General features: G+C 50.9%; 3 protein-coding genes across 4 annotated transcripts; 1 reads left to right on the forward strand and 2 right to left on the reverse strand.

The window, feature by feature from the left end:
- The first annotated feature begins 1,464 nt into the window (after positions 1-1,464).
- Positions 1,465-6,517, forward strand: LOC134554405 (platelet glycoprotein Ib alpha chain-like). Of its 2 annotated transcripts, none has more exons than XM_063404952.1 (2): positions 1,465-3,497; positions 4,030-6,517. In XM_063404952.1, exon 2 carries the CDS (start codon positions 4,047-4,049, stop codon positions 6,162-6,164), a length of 2,118 nt encoding a protein of 705 aa, XP_063261022.1. In that variant the 5' UTR covers positions 1,465-3,497; positions 4,030-4,046; the 3' UTR covers positions 6,165-6,517. The 2 variants fall into 2 exon arrangements, with proteins under 2 accessions (XP_063261022.1, XP_063261021.1); XM_063404951.1 differs by having other exon boundaries at positions 4,044-6,517.
- A 2,002-nt stretch (positions 6,518-8,519) lies between these two features.
- Positions 8,520-14,511, reverse strand: KLHL33 (kelch like family member 33). Its single transcript, XM_063403016.1, has 4 exons — positions 11,711-14,511; positions 10,523-11,456; positions 9,947-10,117; positions 8,520-9,382 (listed from the first exon to the last, which is right to left on the reverse strand). Exons 1-4 carry the CDS (start codon positions 12,231-12,233, stop codon positions 8,806-8,808), a joined length of 2,205 nt encoding a protein of 734 aa, XP_063259086.1. The 5' UTR covers positions 12,234-14,511; the 3' UTR covers positions 8,520-8,805.
- Positions 14,512-14,655: 144 nt separating this feature from the next.
- On the reverse strand, positions 14,656-18,067 carry NDUFA11 (NADH:ubiquinone oxidoreductase subunit A11). The gene is made up of 4 exons (XM_063403021.1): positions 17,908-18,067; positions 17,733-17,825; positions 15,699-15,821; positions 14,656-14,850 (listed from the first exon to the last, which is right to left on the reverse strand). The coding sequence occupies exons 1-4, from the start codon at positions 17,987-17,989 to the stop codon at positions 14,738-14,740; spliced, it is 411 nt and encodes a 136-aa protein (XP_063259091.1). The 5' UTR covers positions 17,990-18,067; the 3' UTR covers positions 14,656-14,737.

The following is an 18,067-nucleotide window of genomic DNA, read 5'->3' on the forward strand; positions in this document are numbered from 1 at the left end:
AAAGTAAATTTACTTTATACCTTTAAATTTGGACAGTTTTGCCCTTAGAATGTTTTTTTCTCCAACTCCTTATCTCAACTCATGAGCCCATCGTTCATCTTTTTCCCTCTCCTTTGCCCAACTGTAGCAGGAGAAGGTAAGTGAACGACTCTGGTGGGTGCCTGGCATTTGGTCAGTGTCAAACCATGACATAAGACAACCTTCAATGCTACCTGCACCTGCAATGTTATCTTCACTGAGTTGTTGGACATAACAAGTGCTACATATAGCATTCCACATGCAGGTAGCATTGCAGATCCCATCACGTGTAGATAGCATTGCATAATTCTGTGGTGACAGCAACATTAGAGATGTAAACATACAGCACATCAGGGCTCAGTATTGCTCAGACCAAATATACACCATGTTACACCGTGTATGGTTTTTGACCTCCTCCACATCCTGCATGTTCCCCTCCTCTTTAGTACAGGAGAGACATCAGCCAGTAGGGGACACTACTGCAGGAGAACGATGCACAAGCACTCACTTCCCAGGGAGATGCTAAGGGCACAAAGAACCTCAGCCTGGGCAGAAGGCTTCAGGGCTTTACACAGCCCACCAGGATTGTGTGGGGCTTCAGCCAGGCTCTTTTTCTGGTAGCTGGCAGGAGGAGACACCATGGATCACAATGGAGAGGAGAGACCCAGCAATGCCTCACCAGCCTGCTGCTGGCCTAGCAGCAGCTCCAGTTGAAATGATCACTAGAAGACACACAGCCCTTACTGCATTTTTGATCATGCCCAAAGGAAATCCATTCATTGCCTCTGACATTCACGCAGCTTCAACATGGACCTGACTACAGCCTTCCCTTACTCTCTTGCAGAAGAGGATATGGAGCCACCAACAACTGCAGTAGAGTCAGTGTTTGTATCTCCAGACCCCACTGGAGAACACACTCTGCACTTGCTTTTTGCAGTGATACCACTGCTTCAGCAGCGGACAAATAGATGTGAGCCAGGCAATATATAAAACAGAAAAAACAGGGGCAAGCTAGTCTTACTTGTCAGCATGCTTCTGCTATCCTTCTGTTACTAAATCCCCCAACATCATCAGGATAAATAAAACCCTCTAACACTGTCTTTTCAGTGTTAACAAGTGAGGCATTACTTTATCCTTGGTCCAGATGTGTGTGTATGGCAAACAAAATTCCAGCCTCTGACAAATACATCCATACAAAACTTTTAAACTTATTTATACATTGTTAGCAAACAAAGAAATTATGTTCATTGGTTCTAAATTACATAAATCTTTCATAATTAGTATGCTATCTTCTATTGGCTGTTTCTTTCTTGCTTCTTATGCTAATTAGTCCATATTTTTAGTCTTTTTAGTATCTTTTTCCTCCAGAAGGGACTTTTCAACATATATAGTGAGTCTTTGTTAGTCTCCTCTTTATCTTCTGGTTTCTGCAAAAGATCCTTGTAGTCCATAAATTCTGCATTCTAGATGGCCAGCTTCAACAATATATCTCTCTCTCCCAGCCTTTTTTCACTGAAGCATATCAGAGTTAGTTTAGCAAAATGTAAAGTTTCTGTAATTTTCCCAAACCGTGCTCCCAAAAAAGCGGCATATGACAACTGTACTAAATGCTGGCTAAAAGTGATTTAAGACTAACACATGACTTATAACTTACATACTGATTATAATTATTTTTCAAAATAATTAGAAGTCAAACCCATTAATTTAAAAATTAGAAAAGTTATGTAATTTCCAACAGTGGGGTCTAGGAAATGGAGCAGCCAAAGCACACAGGTGTGTTTGACTGTAAAAATGAAAAGTAAAAAAAAGCAAAAAAGCCTGGGGAATCAGAGGTTCTAGTTAAAATGACATCTGTCTCAATCCCCAAAGACCCTGTCCATGTTTTCTTTGTTTGGACAAGGAAGAATTAAAAAAAGAAAAATAAAATTAAAAGAGGGCAAGAATATTATTAAGAACAATTTATATTCCAAGATTAAGTAACTCATGCCTCGTAGACAGACACAGATGCCATTGCAGTTACTGTTGTGAATGTAGGTATCATTTCAGGCTCCATTTCTTCTGCAGATACCATTATAAATTAAGATTCCATGGCAGAGGGACAGATATCTGCAGATGAGTACCCCAATGCAGTTACCATCACGCATACCATTTGTACCTTGCATCTAAGCTCTGTCTTCCAGCACCCAGGCATGTTGTGTGACCATCTGCACAGGTTGAAGACGTTCCTCCTACCTGACTTCCAAGGCAGAATAGTGGACACTCCTTTGAGAGCAAAGGCTGCAACTCCAACGCAGAGATCTGCACCATCTACCCTGTCTACTGCCAGTGCCTCCATCCAGACCCATTTACTCCCCACATAACAACCTGTAAGGCAGCATAATCTGCTCCCCATATAACAATCAACACCACTAAGAAGAGGGTATCAGTAGGAGGAGGCTCTCTTCTGAGAGGTATGGAGACACTATTTACTGGCCTGCTGCACTCTCTAGATTATGCGGCTTACCATGGATTTGTACCAGATATCTCACTGAGAACTACTATGCCTTGCACAGTCCACCATGAACTGCTGCTGTTGTTTCATGTGGGTGTCAGTGATACAGTCAAGAGCAGTCTGAGCACCATCAAGAAGGATTACAGAGCCCTGGGAGCAGCAGTAGCTGCTGACTCTGGAGCACATGTAGTTATTTCATCAATCTTCCCAGTCAAAGGGAATGGGTTTGAAAGAGCCAGTTGAATCTGGAGAATCAACAAATGGTTACAGGACCGGTGCCACAGTCAGGGGTTTGTTCAGACTTGGTCTGAACAACCTGGTCTACTGGGGGCAGATGGAGTCCATCTGTCAAAAAAAGCAAAGAGCATCTTCATTCACAGACTTGCCATGCTGGAGAATAGGGCTTTAAATTACACTTGCTGAGGAGAGAGCCTCAGTCCATCTCACTCCTATCACAGACAGCAGTAGATGTCCTGAGCCTCAAGGCATCCTGGTCCAGATGGGCCTGCATCCAGATGCAAGGGCTCCTCCAGCATCATGGGCATAGAGTAATTTTATTACCATCTCAGCCCCTTCTCAGAAGCTGTGGCCAATGCTCCTGCCCAGTTCCTCTCCAGAAGGCAATGGAATTGTTTTCTGCAAGGGCTCCTGAAAATCATAAGGGGAAAACTGGCTTGAGGAGCAGAACAAGCAGGATCCAGTGCCGACTGCAGTGGGCCACAACCATTTGCTGCTGAGGCAACGCCTGTTCATCTGAATTGACATTTTGCAAGGAGAGGTGGTGATGTGGCAGTGCAGCCAAAGCAAGGGCAATGCAAAAGGACAGGAGATGGGTTTAGCTGCTCAGGAAACCACAGCTTCCTTCCTACAACTGCATGTGCTGATAGAGGGCTGGGCAGCTCCCCGCTATCACTGTCCCAGAGCACTGCCTGGTCTGTGGGCAGGAGGAGGCAGAGCAGCAGGAGAGCCAACACTGGAAGATCTGCAGGTGAGTCACAGTGTTCACAGGGGCCTGGTTGCTCATGGAAGACAGTGCACAGGAAGCTCCCTTCACATGATTCCTGCTCCTATCCTGCAAGCCTAGCAGAGGGTTCAGCTGGTGTTGAGTAAGAGCATATTCAGGGAGATTGTTCCAGCACACCGTTTGTCTGGGTTGAGCTGGGTGTGGGTATGCTGGGACACAAACACTGCAGGGGCATGGCTTTTACAGTGGTGAGGGCAGCAATGCTGCCCTAGTGGAGAAAGCATTGCTGTGAAGAGGCCCATGAGTCAGGTTCTCCTCACTATGAAAGAGAACAAGGAGAACAAATGGGCCAAAATGCTGGCCTGCAAGGACAACATGGCAGTAGGTGTGGGATTCATCCCTCCCTTCCACCATCCCAGGGAGGAGCTGCAGAGCTCAGAGGGTGCCAGAGGGTCTAACAGGGGATTCCAGTTGTGCTGCAAATGATGCTTGCATGTGCTTGCAGGGAAGAAAGGCAATGTGTAGGTTCATGCCTGATTGCACCCAAACCCCTCAGTTGTCTCCCTCCAGGCCATGCAGGTCCTTATCCTGACCGTGATCACTCTCCTGGCTCTGCTGCCCCCAGCCCAGCTCTGCACCTCAGAGATGAACAAGGTCAAAGACCTTCTGGAGGTGAACTGCACGGGGCAGGCTCTCAGCACAGTGCCCCCGGACCTGCCTGCAGACACAGGCATCCTGCTGCTCAGTGACAATCGCTTGGAGTCCCTCTCCACCACTGCCTTTCTTCTTCTCACCCACCTTGAAGACATCGACCTGACCAATAATGGGCTGGTGGCTCTGCACACGGGAGCTCTGCTGCCATCCCTGAAGGAGCTGACCCTGTCCCACAATGCACTGGCAGCCCTGCCTGCCCTGCAGGGCCTGCCTGCACTCACCCACCTGGCTGTGGCCCACAACAGCCTGGAGACACTGGCCCCAGGGGCTTTCCGCACCGTGCCACAGCTGCAGAACCTGGACTTGCGAGGGAACAAGATGCAGCAGCTGCCCCAGGAGGCTTTTGCAGGGCTGAGGGCACTCAGGGAGCTGGACCTCTCAGACAACCTCCTGAAGGAGCTACCCAAGGAATTGCTGCAGGATCTACAAAAGTTGGAGACCCTCTGGCTTTCAGGGAATCAGCTGCGGACCCTGCCCACTGACTTCTTCCCAAAGGGGCGCCTCTTCATGTATGTTTTCCTCACTGAGAATCCCTGGCATTGCAACTGTGACCTGCACTACCTCCAGACCTGGATTCAGAAGAATGCTGACATTGTTTATCAACCGGAGCGGGGCCTGGAGGAAACAAAGGTGGAGGTCGCACCTGAGAAGGTACTGTGCCACAGCCCTGCTGAGCATAGGCAGAAACCCATCATTCACTTCAAGCTTAACTGCAGCATCATGGAGGATGCAGATGAGGAAGGAGGGGATGAATATAATTATGGGGAAGAAACAACAGAGAAAGCTACCATGACCACCTTCCTCCTACATCCATTCATCCCCAAAGAGCACACTACTATGCCCTATGCTGTCACCTCATCTTGCCTTCCTACCCTCACTACCACAAGATCTCCCCTCAACAAACCTTCCTTCAGCACCCCTCGTACCTCCACCATTTCACCAAGCACTTTGCTTGTGGTAAGGACAAGCATCAGAGCTCCCAGCACCACCACTCTTAGACCAGTCAGTCCCACCATGACACCTACACAGACCCCCACCATTCTCACTGCTGCTACCATCATCACCCTGCACAGACCTCCCACCCTTGACAATGCCACCTCACTGCCAATGACTATGAGCAGAAGCCCTGCTAGCACCAATGGCCATCCCCAAACCATCCTTGCTGCCAGCACTATCTATGGCAGTCTCATGGGGTCCACCACAGCGGTGCCTTCTACAGCCATGAGTAAGACCTCTTCCATTGTCAGATCCCCATCTCCTCCTCTGATGTCGGCCGATACCATGCTTTCCACTCAGGCCCCAACACTACCACCTCTCCTGGACACCACACACTTCATCCAGCCTGCGTGTTCCCCCCTACCTGCTCCTCCTCCCATCTGCCCATGCTCCATCCCAGGACAGGCTGTATCCTTGCTGCATTTGCAGGCTGGCGGGGACAGTCCGCAGTGGGGGCCATGGATACTGAGGCACTGCTGCCTGTTGCACTGGGTGCTCTACCTGGCTTCCTTGGCTCTGCTGGTTCTGACCATGCTGGTTTTAGCAGGTTGGCTGGCATGGATGTGTCTGGTGGGACAACCCTCCTGGCACCAGTCCCTGCAGATCCAAAACATGTGGTATCCACTGCTGGAAGGGAGGGAGTCAACAGGAAACCCTATGATGCATCTCAGCAGCTTCAAAATCCCCCTCCAGCGACCCACATTCTGTACAATCAAGGATGTGGAGTTGTGCCCTGAGGTTACCTACTGCACAATTAAAGACCTGGGGATACGGCGCAATCCTCCTGCAAGTTACTCCTTCTGCACCACAAAGGAGTTGTGGGTTCACCACAGTCCTCTGCAGACATCAGTCAAGCCTTTCTCCAGGAACCTGATGGTCACAGACCTTGGCTTCCTGAGGACCCCATCTGCTTACAGCCTAGACAGGGGTGTAGAGGCCATCAGTGATGTCAGAGTGAAATATGCAGGTAACACCATGTAAACGTTTCTGTACACTCAGAGAAAGAGATCGAGAGTTGTGGCTCTGCTTTATATGTTTTGTTTTAAAAGGGAAAGATCTACTTGCCTAGGGGGAAGCCAATCAGCTCCTTCCTCTAGTATTGTCAAATAGCCAGAGGTTTCCAGAGCTAAAATAATTCCTTGGGTATATGGCAGAGGAAAATGATGTCTTAAACTGGTCAGTGATAGTCTGGGTCTGCCACTGCCTAGTTTTGGAATGAGTGAGGGCAAGTAGAACTTACGTTGTGCTCAGTTGCAACTGCTTCTGTTCAAATTATGCACACAAAAATGCAATACACTTTCCACTCAGTGGCAGGTTCTTGATCACATAATAAATATTTTGTGCCTGAATTTAAAAAGGGTGCTGGTTTAATTTCATAGGACCTGCCACAAGTCCTGGCAGTGCACAGTGAATGAGAAATTTGTCTTCAGTATTTGGAATACTGAATACAGGGAAGAAAAGTCCATGGAATCCCAGAATCCTAGAATATCCTGAGTTGGCAGGGACCCCTGAGGATCAAGTCCAACTCCTGGCCCTGCACAGACACCACAACAATCCCACCCTGTGACTGAGAACATTGTCTAAATGCTCCTGGAGCTCTGGCAGCCTTGGTGCAGTGACCATTCCCTGGGGAGACTGTTCAGTGCCTGACCACCTTCTGGGGGAAGAATTTTTTCCTAATACTGATCCATTGGGATGCCCTCATGACAGCTCCAGCTGTTCCTGGGGTCCTGTCCCAGGTCCCAGAGAGCAGAGATCAGAGCTGGCTCTCTGCCTCCACTCAGGGGAGGTCTCTGTGATGAGGTCTCCCCTCAATGTCCTCCAGACTGAATATGTCAAGTGGCCTCAACTGCTACTTATACTCTTCCTCTCTAGACCCTTCCCCATTTCTGTGGCCTCCCTTGGATACTCTTTAACAGCTTTAGAGCCTTCTTGTATTCTGGCATTCAAAATTGCACACTTACACTCCGATTTCTGACTTTGGCCCTAAATGTGTCATTCTTCCCTGTGATACTGAATCACATGGGAAAAGCATCCCACTGGCAGGTAATCAGGAAAGTGCAGGTGTTGCTGCCTCTGCATGAGCCATTATGGGATAGCTGGATAAGGAGGAGTAGGGTAGGAGGCTTTGAAGGGCAATGGATGTGACTTGTAAGGGATTACTCTAGGACAAAGCACACCAGACCTGGCCAAACTTTGTGACCACCTGTCTAGATATCTCTCAAACATTTTGGGAGGTGTGAGGAGGCAACAGTCACCATTGGTGGGGGGTTGAATGGCTTGCCCCAGAACTGGTGCATAAATGCAGCAGCTGGATACTATTAATCACTTTTCCAGCCTGAAATGTAGTTCCAGTTCTAACTGCCCCCAATGTATTGTCAAACTGCTGTGAGTGGCATGACCTTCTGGCAGATTAACTACTGGATCCACAAGTGGGACCATGTGCCTGTGCTTGGCCAGCATGAGTATGTCTGCTGGTGAAGGTCTGGTGTGCAAGTATCTCCATGGACATACACATACTGCATTTGTAAGGAGGTGCTTGTCTGTCTGTTGGTGCTGTCCTCTAACCACACTATCTTCTCTATCCCTGTTTCCTGGGACAACAATGAGTCAAGCAGCTCCAGTGCTGGCACAGTCTGAAGGCCTCAACAGTGGGGCACAGCCATCTGCGGAGCAGAGCTGTGGAAAAAAATCTGTGTATCTTGGTGAACAGAAAGGTGGACAAGGTCCAACAGTGCACCTGGCAGCTAAAGGAGGGCAACAAAACCTGGACTTGGTTAACAGAGACAGAGCCAGCAGGCCAAGGGAAGTGATTATCCCCTTCTCCTCAGAACTCTTTAGACCACAATTTTTTGCCTTCTACACTTCTGAAGCCACCCAGCTCCCTCCCCACAGGCACTACTGGCACCCCAGCATTTCTGAGAATCCCATTACCTTTGCCTCTCCTTGCAACTCCTCCCTGGAATTCTCCCACCTGTTCACACAAGAGACCTGACTCCAGGTCACTCCGTGAATCCCAGACCCCTCAAAACCAACCAGAAACCCCAAAGCCCCAGGACCCCTTGTTCTACCCTACCATCAACCCCCACAAATCCTGACACCCTCAAGACTCTATTCCCTCAGGATCCCCTATGCACCCCAAGATCCCTCTCAGTCCTGAGACACACCCATACACCCTTGTGCCCAGTGAACACAGGCACACAGAACCCCAGTGCCCAGCACCACCCACTGAGGACATCCAGGTCACTGGTCTCCTGCTCTCCTCCCATTCCTTGTGAGAAGCACCTGGATGTCTGGGTTCTCCATCAGAAACAACAAGACTCAGACAGTTCAGGAAGCACTTTTATTTAACTGAAATGTGGGGGAAATTGCAGGATTCTCAGCTCCCAGTGAAGGGCTCAGACAAGGGGATTGAGTATTTCTGGAGGGACAGGGCTACAGTGTTGGGAATCTTTATGTTCCACAGGTTTACAACAGTCTAGGTCATGTACCCTCAGGGTGAAGGGTTGCTAGAAACCACAGAAGGAACCCACTCTGGGAGAGGAATCTGGACACTTTTGTCCCATAGAGGTACCCATGGATGCTGCCTGGGTATCCCAGTATGGGTTGCAGAGAGTATACTCTAAGCATTATTGGGAATTTCAGTTGATCTCAAGGGGTCCTTAAGGCAACTGGGGGCACGCAAGGCTGGGGGTACAGTGAGAACACAGGCTTGTAGGTCAGTATAGGCATGGGGCAAGGTGCCCCGGGTGATCCAGCGCCGAGTACCCGGCTGGTAGGCATGGATCAAGTGTGTGTCCTGGTAGGTCTCATGACTGTACCCTCCCAATACAAGCAGTTCCCCTCCCAGCACAGCTGCACCCCCAACTACATGTGCACGGGGGAGGGGGCTGAGGAGGACCCAGATGTTCTGCTTGGGGCTGTAGACCTCAAAGGTCAGCTGGTCCCTGTAGCCAGTCTGCCCAGCCCGCTGACACAGGCCCCCTGCCACATAGAGCTGCCCACCCGCTTCCTCCATGATGTGGCCAGCTCGCTGGCCATTCATGGGGGCCAGGAGTGTGACAGATGCACCTGGGACATAGCGGAGCAAAGATGCCTGACACTGGTATGCTTCATCACACCCACCCGACACATAGAGCTCACCATCCAGGGCACACGCCGCATGCCCACACAGAGCCATTGGCAGGGGTTGGCATCTCCTGAGCAAGGAGAGAGGGAGGGGTGAAGGACAGGTTAAGCAGGGCTGTCCTGCAGTGACTGACTACCTAAGGGTTCCCTGGTGAGCCATGTTTTCATTGACCACTCAGTAGGCAACACTTGCCAACACCCAATGAGCCTCAGTGGACAACATCAGCTGACACAGAATGGATGCCCCGGGGCCATCACTGTTCAACATTTTGTAATCACCACGCCATTGGTCAACCACAGTGGGCTCCCTTAATGGACAAAGTTGGCCACCACCCCATGAACATTCTGCCTATGAGAGGAATCAAACTACTTTTCTCATTGGCAGATGGCCAACAAGACCCACAATAGGCACATTACTGGCCAAAAACTCATTTGCCACCCACTAGGCAACACCGGCTAACACCCAGTATGGAAGGGAGATAGTTGTTCAACACCCAGTAGACTTCTCTCAAATACCACTGCAGGTCCACCCTCCACTGGAGGCTTAGGGACACAAAGTAATCAGTGAGCACCTTGGCCAAGAAAAGGGGCTCTGAGAGAAAAGGGAAAATAGGCATCTGCTGGGGCAGCCTCACCTCCAAGTGTCATTGGTCAGATCGTAGCACTCCACAGTGTCTGTGCAGTAGAGCTCCCCTGAGCTGCCCCCCAGGGCATAGATGAAATTACCAAGTGCCACAGCAGCAAAGTAGCTCCGTCCACATGTCATACTGGCCAGACGCTCCCAGGAATCATCCACAGGCTGGTATCTGGGTTTGAGAGGTGAAAGGGGCAAGAGACTACCTGTTACCTACAACACCATGAGCTGATTTTGGCACCACTGAGGGCAAGAACCCACCTACAACTTGCCAGTCCCATAATGCCTTGGGTCACCTTGCATGGACAATATCCCCTCCTTCTGGACAATATCAAACCCATAGTGTCCTGGGGCCTTCCAGATAGAAGCTTCCCACTCCTACCCCCCAAAAGCCTGTAACACCCCAGAGTAGGAGGGCACCTCTGAGTCCTACAACCAACCCTTCCCAGAATGTCTTGGGGCCACTTGACCAGCTGCAATGCCACATCTTGGATCCACAGGGCAGCTCTAGCTCTACCAATCCCTCCCACGATGTCCTGGTGCCACATGGCAACTCTAAGTCTTCTGTAGCTCTCACCTGTAGACACTGGCTAGGGTGTCATGGATGCCATAGTAGTGTTTTCCACCCAGGACGTAGAGGTTGTTGGCCACCACAGTTACAGCATGACGGAAGCGTGGGCCATCAGGAAAATGTCCCAGTGCCCTCCACTCAACCTGCTTCACCAGCCCCACAGCACTGAGGTAGCGGTCTGCAAACCAGAGGTGTCTGCTGGGCTTCCGGGCAGCCAGGTTGCCTTTTACTTTGTCTCCACCACAAACCACCAATACCTCTTGCAAGGAACGTACCCGGCACGGCAGCTGGACCATGGGGGTGAAACTTGCTACCATGAGTTCACGGAGGACCTTTGGGTCAGCTGCCCCTGCAGTCACAGATGGGACCTTCTTCAGCTCCAGGCTGGACATGAGGGCAAAGCGAACAGATGACAGGATCTCTTTGGCTAGATCCTCCTGGCCATCTCCATTGGCCACAAGCCACCGAGATGCTGCTTCCAGGGCTTCCAGTTCGTGGAGGACATTGAGACCATCAGAGCGGAGGAGGCGGATGAGAAGGTGTGCAGGAAGATCCAGGAAGGCCGGTGTAACCACCACACAGGGGAAGGTGGCCAAGATGTAGTTCTCTGCTACATGGACCACCTCATCCAACCCATAGGTCACAGCAAAGGTCAGCACATCAGGGACAGTTTCTGGGGTCAGGCCATTGGTGAAAACATCCAGGCAGAGAGTGAGGAGCCCCCAGGCCTGGTAGCGCAGGGAGGTCTCAGCTGCCTCCAAGACCATGGGCCATGGCCCTGCTACAGCTCCTGTATAGGCAAAGGAGAGTAGGAGACGCAGTTCTGCTGGGGACAGCCCCGTGACCAGTGGGTCGGCAGGGTCGTGGGTGGCCTCCCGCATGGGGCAGGTGAAAAGGGCCCGGAAGAAGTCACAGGAGCAGCTCAGGGCCAGTCGCTGAACTAGGAGGAAGAGGAATAATGGTGGGAGGCAGCAGGAGACCCTTTGCACTGTGCAGCCCCACAACTCAGGTGTCCTGGCCCCATGCCCATCAAAGCTCCCACTCTGCCAAAGAGAGCAGCCCTGTGGGCACCTCTAGAGCCTGATCCCCACCTGGAGCTGCAGTCTTATCACTCCCCCCAAAAGGACTTGGCTGTCCCAGAGCACCCTGTCCCACTCCTCAGCCCCTCATAGGGGACCCCCACCTCCTGCCCACCTGGGATGACCTCGTTCCCTGCCTGGAGCTGGAGGTCACAGCCCACACCATTACTGTGGAGCTGCTCCATGGCTCTTAGTGTCTCCCACTGCTCCTCCAGGGGCTTAGGACCTTCTCCCTGGTGGTCAGTCTCCAGATGCAGGGTGCAGGCAGTTACCAGCCGGGGGGCACCCAGGGCCTGGGCAGCCTCCTCCACCTCTTTTGCCCGGCCACGGGGCACAATCCCCCTATAGGCAAAGGCCAGCACAGCCCGCCAGCCCCACAGTGTTGCCCCAGGCGGCAGGGGAACATGGGGTGGAGGATCTTGGCGGAACTGTCTGGTCCTGCCCTCCAGGAAGTGATAGAAGAAGGAGCTGATGGAGGCCAGGACCACAGCATGGGCCATGTCACGCTCAGGGCCCACGGTCACATCCACCAGCTGTCCTGTAGTACGGAGTTGGTCAGCCACAGCCAAGAAGTGTCCAGCGTGAACCCCATCCCGCAGGCTCCATTGGTCTGGGGCTGGCCCCTCTGCAACCCACATCTTGCCTGTGGAAACACATGGAGCAGGGTGTCAGGGTGCTGTCTCCATAGCTGGAGACTGGCCCACGGCAGGAGTACTGGGGACATGAGGTCTTGCTGCTGGCACTGCCACATAGCAAAGCCACTGGATCCACCACCAAAACCTCTACCTCACAGCCAGGAACACCAGGCTCTGCTACTGCTCCATTACCAAATTTCATGCTTCTTGGCAAAACTGCAGCTCCATAGGTGAGAACAACAGCCCATCTCACTGCCCCATAGCTGAGCCTGATCTCCTCACCTGCCTCATCTCTGAACTCTTAGCATGAAGCTACTGACCCACAGCCAATGCTGCTGCCCCACAGCCCTGCAGCTCAGGCCACTGTCACCACTCACACCTTCAGTCCTATAGCACACACAACCACACCCTTCCTCAGCCATTGCCCCATAGCTGAAACTACTGATGGTCCAACAGCAACCAAGCAGCTGGCCCCCAGCGAAGCCCCTGCCACACCTGCTCAGTGCGTGGCAGTGCCTGCTCTGCACTGCTTGTTGTGCGTCATGCTGCGTGTCACACATTGTGATGCATTATCCTGCTAGATGTCTGCAATATTGCATGTCATGCTCCCCTGCACCGCGCAGTCAAGATGTGCTGACCCTCATGACATTGTTGCCACCCCTTGCCCCCACCGTGTTGCTCACTGTTAGCGCAGTGTCACTTGTCCTCCCTCAGGCCATGCACTTTGCAGCCCAGTGAAGAGTTTGCTGCATGCCATGCCCCTGCATTACTCTGCGGCCTGTTACACTGTGCTGTGCACTTGTCCCCCTTACCGCCTGCTGCTGCTCTGCAGAACTCCTGTGACCCCCTAGGAATGTGCCCGGGTAATTATAGACCTGACAGAACACGTGGCCTCAGACAGGAGCTGGGAGAGGCTCAGCCAGAGGGAGGTCCAAGGACCCAGAGTCCCCTGGCTGGGACAGTGGGTCACTGAATTCTCTGAGGACAGGCAGCAGGGCCAGCTGAAGCTGACAGGATCTTCTGTAAACCCCGTGTTACCCTGGGCAGGTCAAGCTGAGGATCTCTGGCCCCTCAGGCCCCTCTCTAAACCTTGTTCTTCTCCTGAGCCCAGGATGAAGCAGAGCCCCCTCCCAAGCCCTCGGGTAGGAGACAGACAACTGCCTGCTCCCCTCCCCCATTAGGGGGTGATAGGTCTACCACCACCTGCTGTGCTGCTGAGCTGCAGCCCAACCCCACTGACACCCTAAGAGCTGGTGGTCTCAGCTCCAGGACCACATGAGGACACCAGACCCTTGGCCCTGTCTCAAGTGCCCCTAGGACCACCCTGCAAATACCCAGGACCCCTCCAGCCCACACAGAGCACATACGACAGCAACACAGCCTGCCATGGCTGTGACTGTGTCCCAGGATCACTGTCCCTTCCTTTGCTATCCTCTGGTGCCCCAATCTCCTCATATTGTCCCCTCCTCTCACACCCCACATTCCCCTCTCCCACGCCCGTGTCCTCCATGCCCACATTCCCTGTCTCTGTAACCCATGCACCCTAATGTCCCATCTCTGTACTGCAACTGTTCCCACATATCCAGCTGTTGAATTCTGTGTCCCCAAAGATGTTTTTACATTATCTACAAGTCCATTTTTCAGCCCTTACCTATCCTGCTTGTGAGATTTTTTTTTCTGTCTGGTTAGAATTTCCCTCTTATCCTTCACTGCACACCTGAGCCTGCACAAATCTAATAGCACTTTTTCACAACTTAGTGGCTATACTGTCCACAGCCACTAAGTTGTGAAAAAGTGCTATTAATCTTGACCTTTTCTCCAGGCAAAATGACCCAGTTCTCACCTCTCTTTGTGCATCCTATGCCTCTATGCTCTCTACCTCCTTAGTGAGTTTGCAGGACACACTTGTTTGTTCATAAAAAATTTAATCACACATAGCTATAAGCAACCTGCTCCAGTTTTCAGCTGGCATTCAGGGGTCCCTTCCAGCCTCAGATATTCCTCAATTTCAACTCTGAAGCACTTAGCTCTAGACCTCCTGAAATGCTTTTTGGAGAAAGACCGCAGGCTCCCAAACATTTCTTGGGTAACCCACAACTACTTCCCTACTCCACCTTCCCCATCTTCAGCAAAGAGCCAAGCACTTCTTCAGAGCTTTGGCTCCAGACCCTCATTGATGGGCTCACTGCCCAGCCCTTGTTAAGAAGCCCCACAGGACCCACTCAGTTCCAAGGACCTCACTGAAGCCACAACCTAGTGCTCACACTTGCACATATAACACCAAGACATGGAGACAAAGTAACCTGTGCCTGGATCACAGCCAGACCAGAAGATGCTGCTTCCCCCTTCAGCAGCTCCAGCTTTCTGCACCTCAGCCCAAATGCTGGGAAAAAGCCGCATGACACCACAATGTTGTGACAACTGCTGACTGGACCAAATCTTTATTACACAACGTCCTAAGTACATACAGCATTTGGAAGCCAGCTCACAGGGGGGAAAGGTGACATTTACAGCTTGGGAGGTCCCGTCAGCCTCCAGCCCTCCTTGTTACCGATCTTCATGAGAGCTGCAGTGATTCCGAACCCCAGACATGCTGTGGTGCCAGTGAGGTAACTGTGAGCTGAAGAAAACACATCAAACCAGAAAAAAAAAACATTAAGGCGTAAGTCCTTTGCAACAGATCTTGATAGACTGCCCTTCTTCCAAAGTCCCTTGACCATCAGCAACACTGGCCAGAGGAACTGGAAAAGTGGCCTTTTCATAAAATTGAGTTCTCATGCTTATGGCTTGCAATTTGAAATATCAATTTCAGTAATCCACTGCCCCATCCCCTTAAGTGGGCAATCTTAAACGGCTCATTTGAATGACAAAAGTAACAATCACTGCTTTGAACTCTCATCAACTCAGCAACTAGGACAAGTAAAGATTAATTCTATTTCACCACAATTACAACTTAAAGAAATCCCTCACTTCTTCAGGTTCAAGAATGAATGTCTATAGAAAACAGAGCTGTGTCAGTATCTGCAGGAGCTGCTTAAGCCTTACTAAGGGCTATAGGAGCAACAGCAGCAGGACACAGCTTGTCCCTCAGACTACGTGAAGAATTCACAAGGCAGATATTAGATCATACTTGCTGTCTAAAATAAATCACATTTTTTGCCAAGAAAACATGGATTTCCACAATTATATTTTTCCTATCCTGCACTTTAAGATATAATTGGTGGCTCTTACTGGCTGTACTGAGTTAGCTTTCCTTTCATTCTGTATATCATTTCATGTTTCCTTTGGTGTCCTCCCCTCCTGCAGCCATATTTATTTTACCAGACCCATACAATGCCAATGAATAGAAGCTGAGATGAATCGTCACCAAAGAAACCTGACATGAATATTCTTTAATATTTTTCCCCAACAGAAAAGTTTCTAAAACGAGCAAGGGCATGTTTCCACACAGGCATTCTCCACAGTTACCTCTTGCTCCCAAGACGGCTCCTGCTGCACAGCCACCTATGAAATAGTTCAAAGGATCCTCTGGTTCTTCCCGGACTTGGGCACTGAGACAGGTACTTAAGCCAAACACAGCTCCCAGGGTAGCTGTAAACAAGAAGTAATAAACCCGAAAATCCTCGAGGACCGGAGAATTCATACTGAGCATGATTTCAGTATTAGCAATGACTACAATGGCAAACAAAGATCTGTTTCCCATTTCCTGGGGACATCCTATCCCAGCTGCTACAGTGAGACTCAGCATTCACCCAGTCCCACCCAGCTTCCCTGGGCTTCTCCCCCTGCACCATGTGGATCCCACTCTGCTGTGAGCTGGAGCCTCAGAGCACAGCAAACCTACTGCTGCCAAACAGCACTGCATCGTGCCGGGGTATCGTCTAACAGCCCTTCCCGACGAGGCAATGGGGCACCCCTGCCAGCTGGGGGTACTGGAGGGAAGCAGTGGTGCCTGTGCAGCCACCTCCCCAGCTTTGCCACAACTCAGCCCTCGAGTCCCTGTGAAGCCACCTCACAGCACCCCCAAGGTGCAAGCGCAACCCCAAGGGCTCTGCTCTCCCAGCACACTGCTAGTCCTGGCAATTTCCTTCTCTGCCTGCCTGGGGCTCACAGTGATTACTGGATAGTAGAAAAATGAATTGAGTTGGTAAATTATTTTTGTTTGTAACTGACTTTGAAATTGAATTAATAATTTTGAGTTGAACTAAGAAACTGTGAAGTAGAAGCATCCTGTCCACTGAATTACACACCTCGTTCCATCACACCCTACACTGATATAACCGCAAACACTAGCAACAAGCTGTGTCAAGAAAAGCTGGGTTTATATCTAACACAAACTCTTGATCATGAAATGTGAAACTGTCTACCAGGCACCATCTGCAGATTTCAATTCATCTTTCTTGGGAACAACAAAAATGTACAGGATAAAAGTTTTCAATCCCTATATAAAACCAGCAGCTCCTGTTACAAACCTATGTAGAAAATTAATTATGCTGATACCAAAATATACTGAAAAGAGCACTGAAGAAACAAAACCCCCAGACCCAGGACTCCATTTCAACTTTCCTGCTCTCCCTGCTTTGGACCAAGCATCTGTAGGCAAAATGCCCAGCTTGAGGCCATGAGGTGTGGCCCTTGAAACAGCAGGCAGAACAAACCCTTCTCAAGTATGAAACTGGTAAGAGGACCCCATATGCTTTTTTAGGATTAAAGGATTTATTGAAATCACAGTTGATTACATGATCCAGTCCTTTCATAACGACCTCAGCTCACTAGAGGAGATACCAGATCTTGGTTTAGAGTTCAACTACTCAAAACACAAACCTGGACCGACTCTGCTCCAGCTCTGGGCAGCAGCACTTGGGGAGAGGCAGAGGTGGCACAAGCCATTGAATTAGACTGAAAAGTCTGCTAAAGCAGAAAACTGCACTTGACAAGGGGCAGAGGGAGCTTCAGCCACGCAGCTCCTTCAGCTCCCTGCTCTTCTCTTCAGCATCCACTTTCTCTTCCAAAGACAATTCAAGACAACTACATTGTTTCTCCTGGTCTATAGAACATGACGGGAAAACCCCCACGTTTATCTTCCTTTTGCCACCAAAAACATTGCTTTGTTCTTTAGCAAATGCAGTTTATTAAATATAATGCCTACATATATTAAGTAAAAACCTAAATTTACTTACATTATCTTGCTGCTCACAAATTGAGTATTCTAGAAATACCAAAAAACAAACAAACAAACAAAACAACCCCAAACCCTAATGTAACTTTTACTCTAGATTGTAAAAAACACGTTACCTGACCTGCAAATAAGGGATATGTCTTTCCACTTCAGTGTTCTGGCTGTCGGCTAAACAACGACCCAGGGCCGGTGGAGGAGAGAATCACCGAAACCGGGCAAGGGCAAAAGCGAGGGCGCCGCCTGACTGGGCAGAGGCGAGGCTGGCTCCCCTGCGGTGTGCGGGAGTCCCACCCTACAGTTACACTGCGAGTCCCAGCCCTTACCCATCGTGACACTGTCCGCCGCCGCCGTCTGCAACGCGGCCAGAGCCGAGCCGGGCCGCAGCAGGATGATGCGATACGCCGCCCCGACCAGGCCTGCAACACAGCACTGCACGTCATTGCCCGAGCCCGGTCCCAGGCCCCGCTCGGCCGCCTCCCCCTTCCCCTCGGTGCCCACCCGCGGCCGCGCCCACGCGCGTGGTGAACCAGGTGCGCTGCGGGCACTGCTCGCCCTCGGGCCCGTCCCAATAGCCCGCCATGGCGGCAAGGGCACGGCCGAGCTATCGCGAGAGGACGGCGCGAGCCCGCCTCGCGAGGGAGCGAGGCCAGGGATAGTC

Source organism: Prinia subflava, chromosome 8 (assembly GCF_021018805.1).
Source record: "Prinia subflava isolate CZ2003 ecotype Zambia chromosome 8, Cam_Psub_1.2, whole genome shotgun sequence".
In the NCBI taxonomy this organism is placed as follows: domain Eukaryota; kingdom Metazoa; phylum Chordata; class Aves; order Passeriformes; family Cisticolidae; genus Prinia; species Prinia subflava.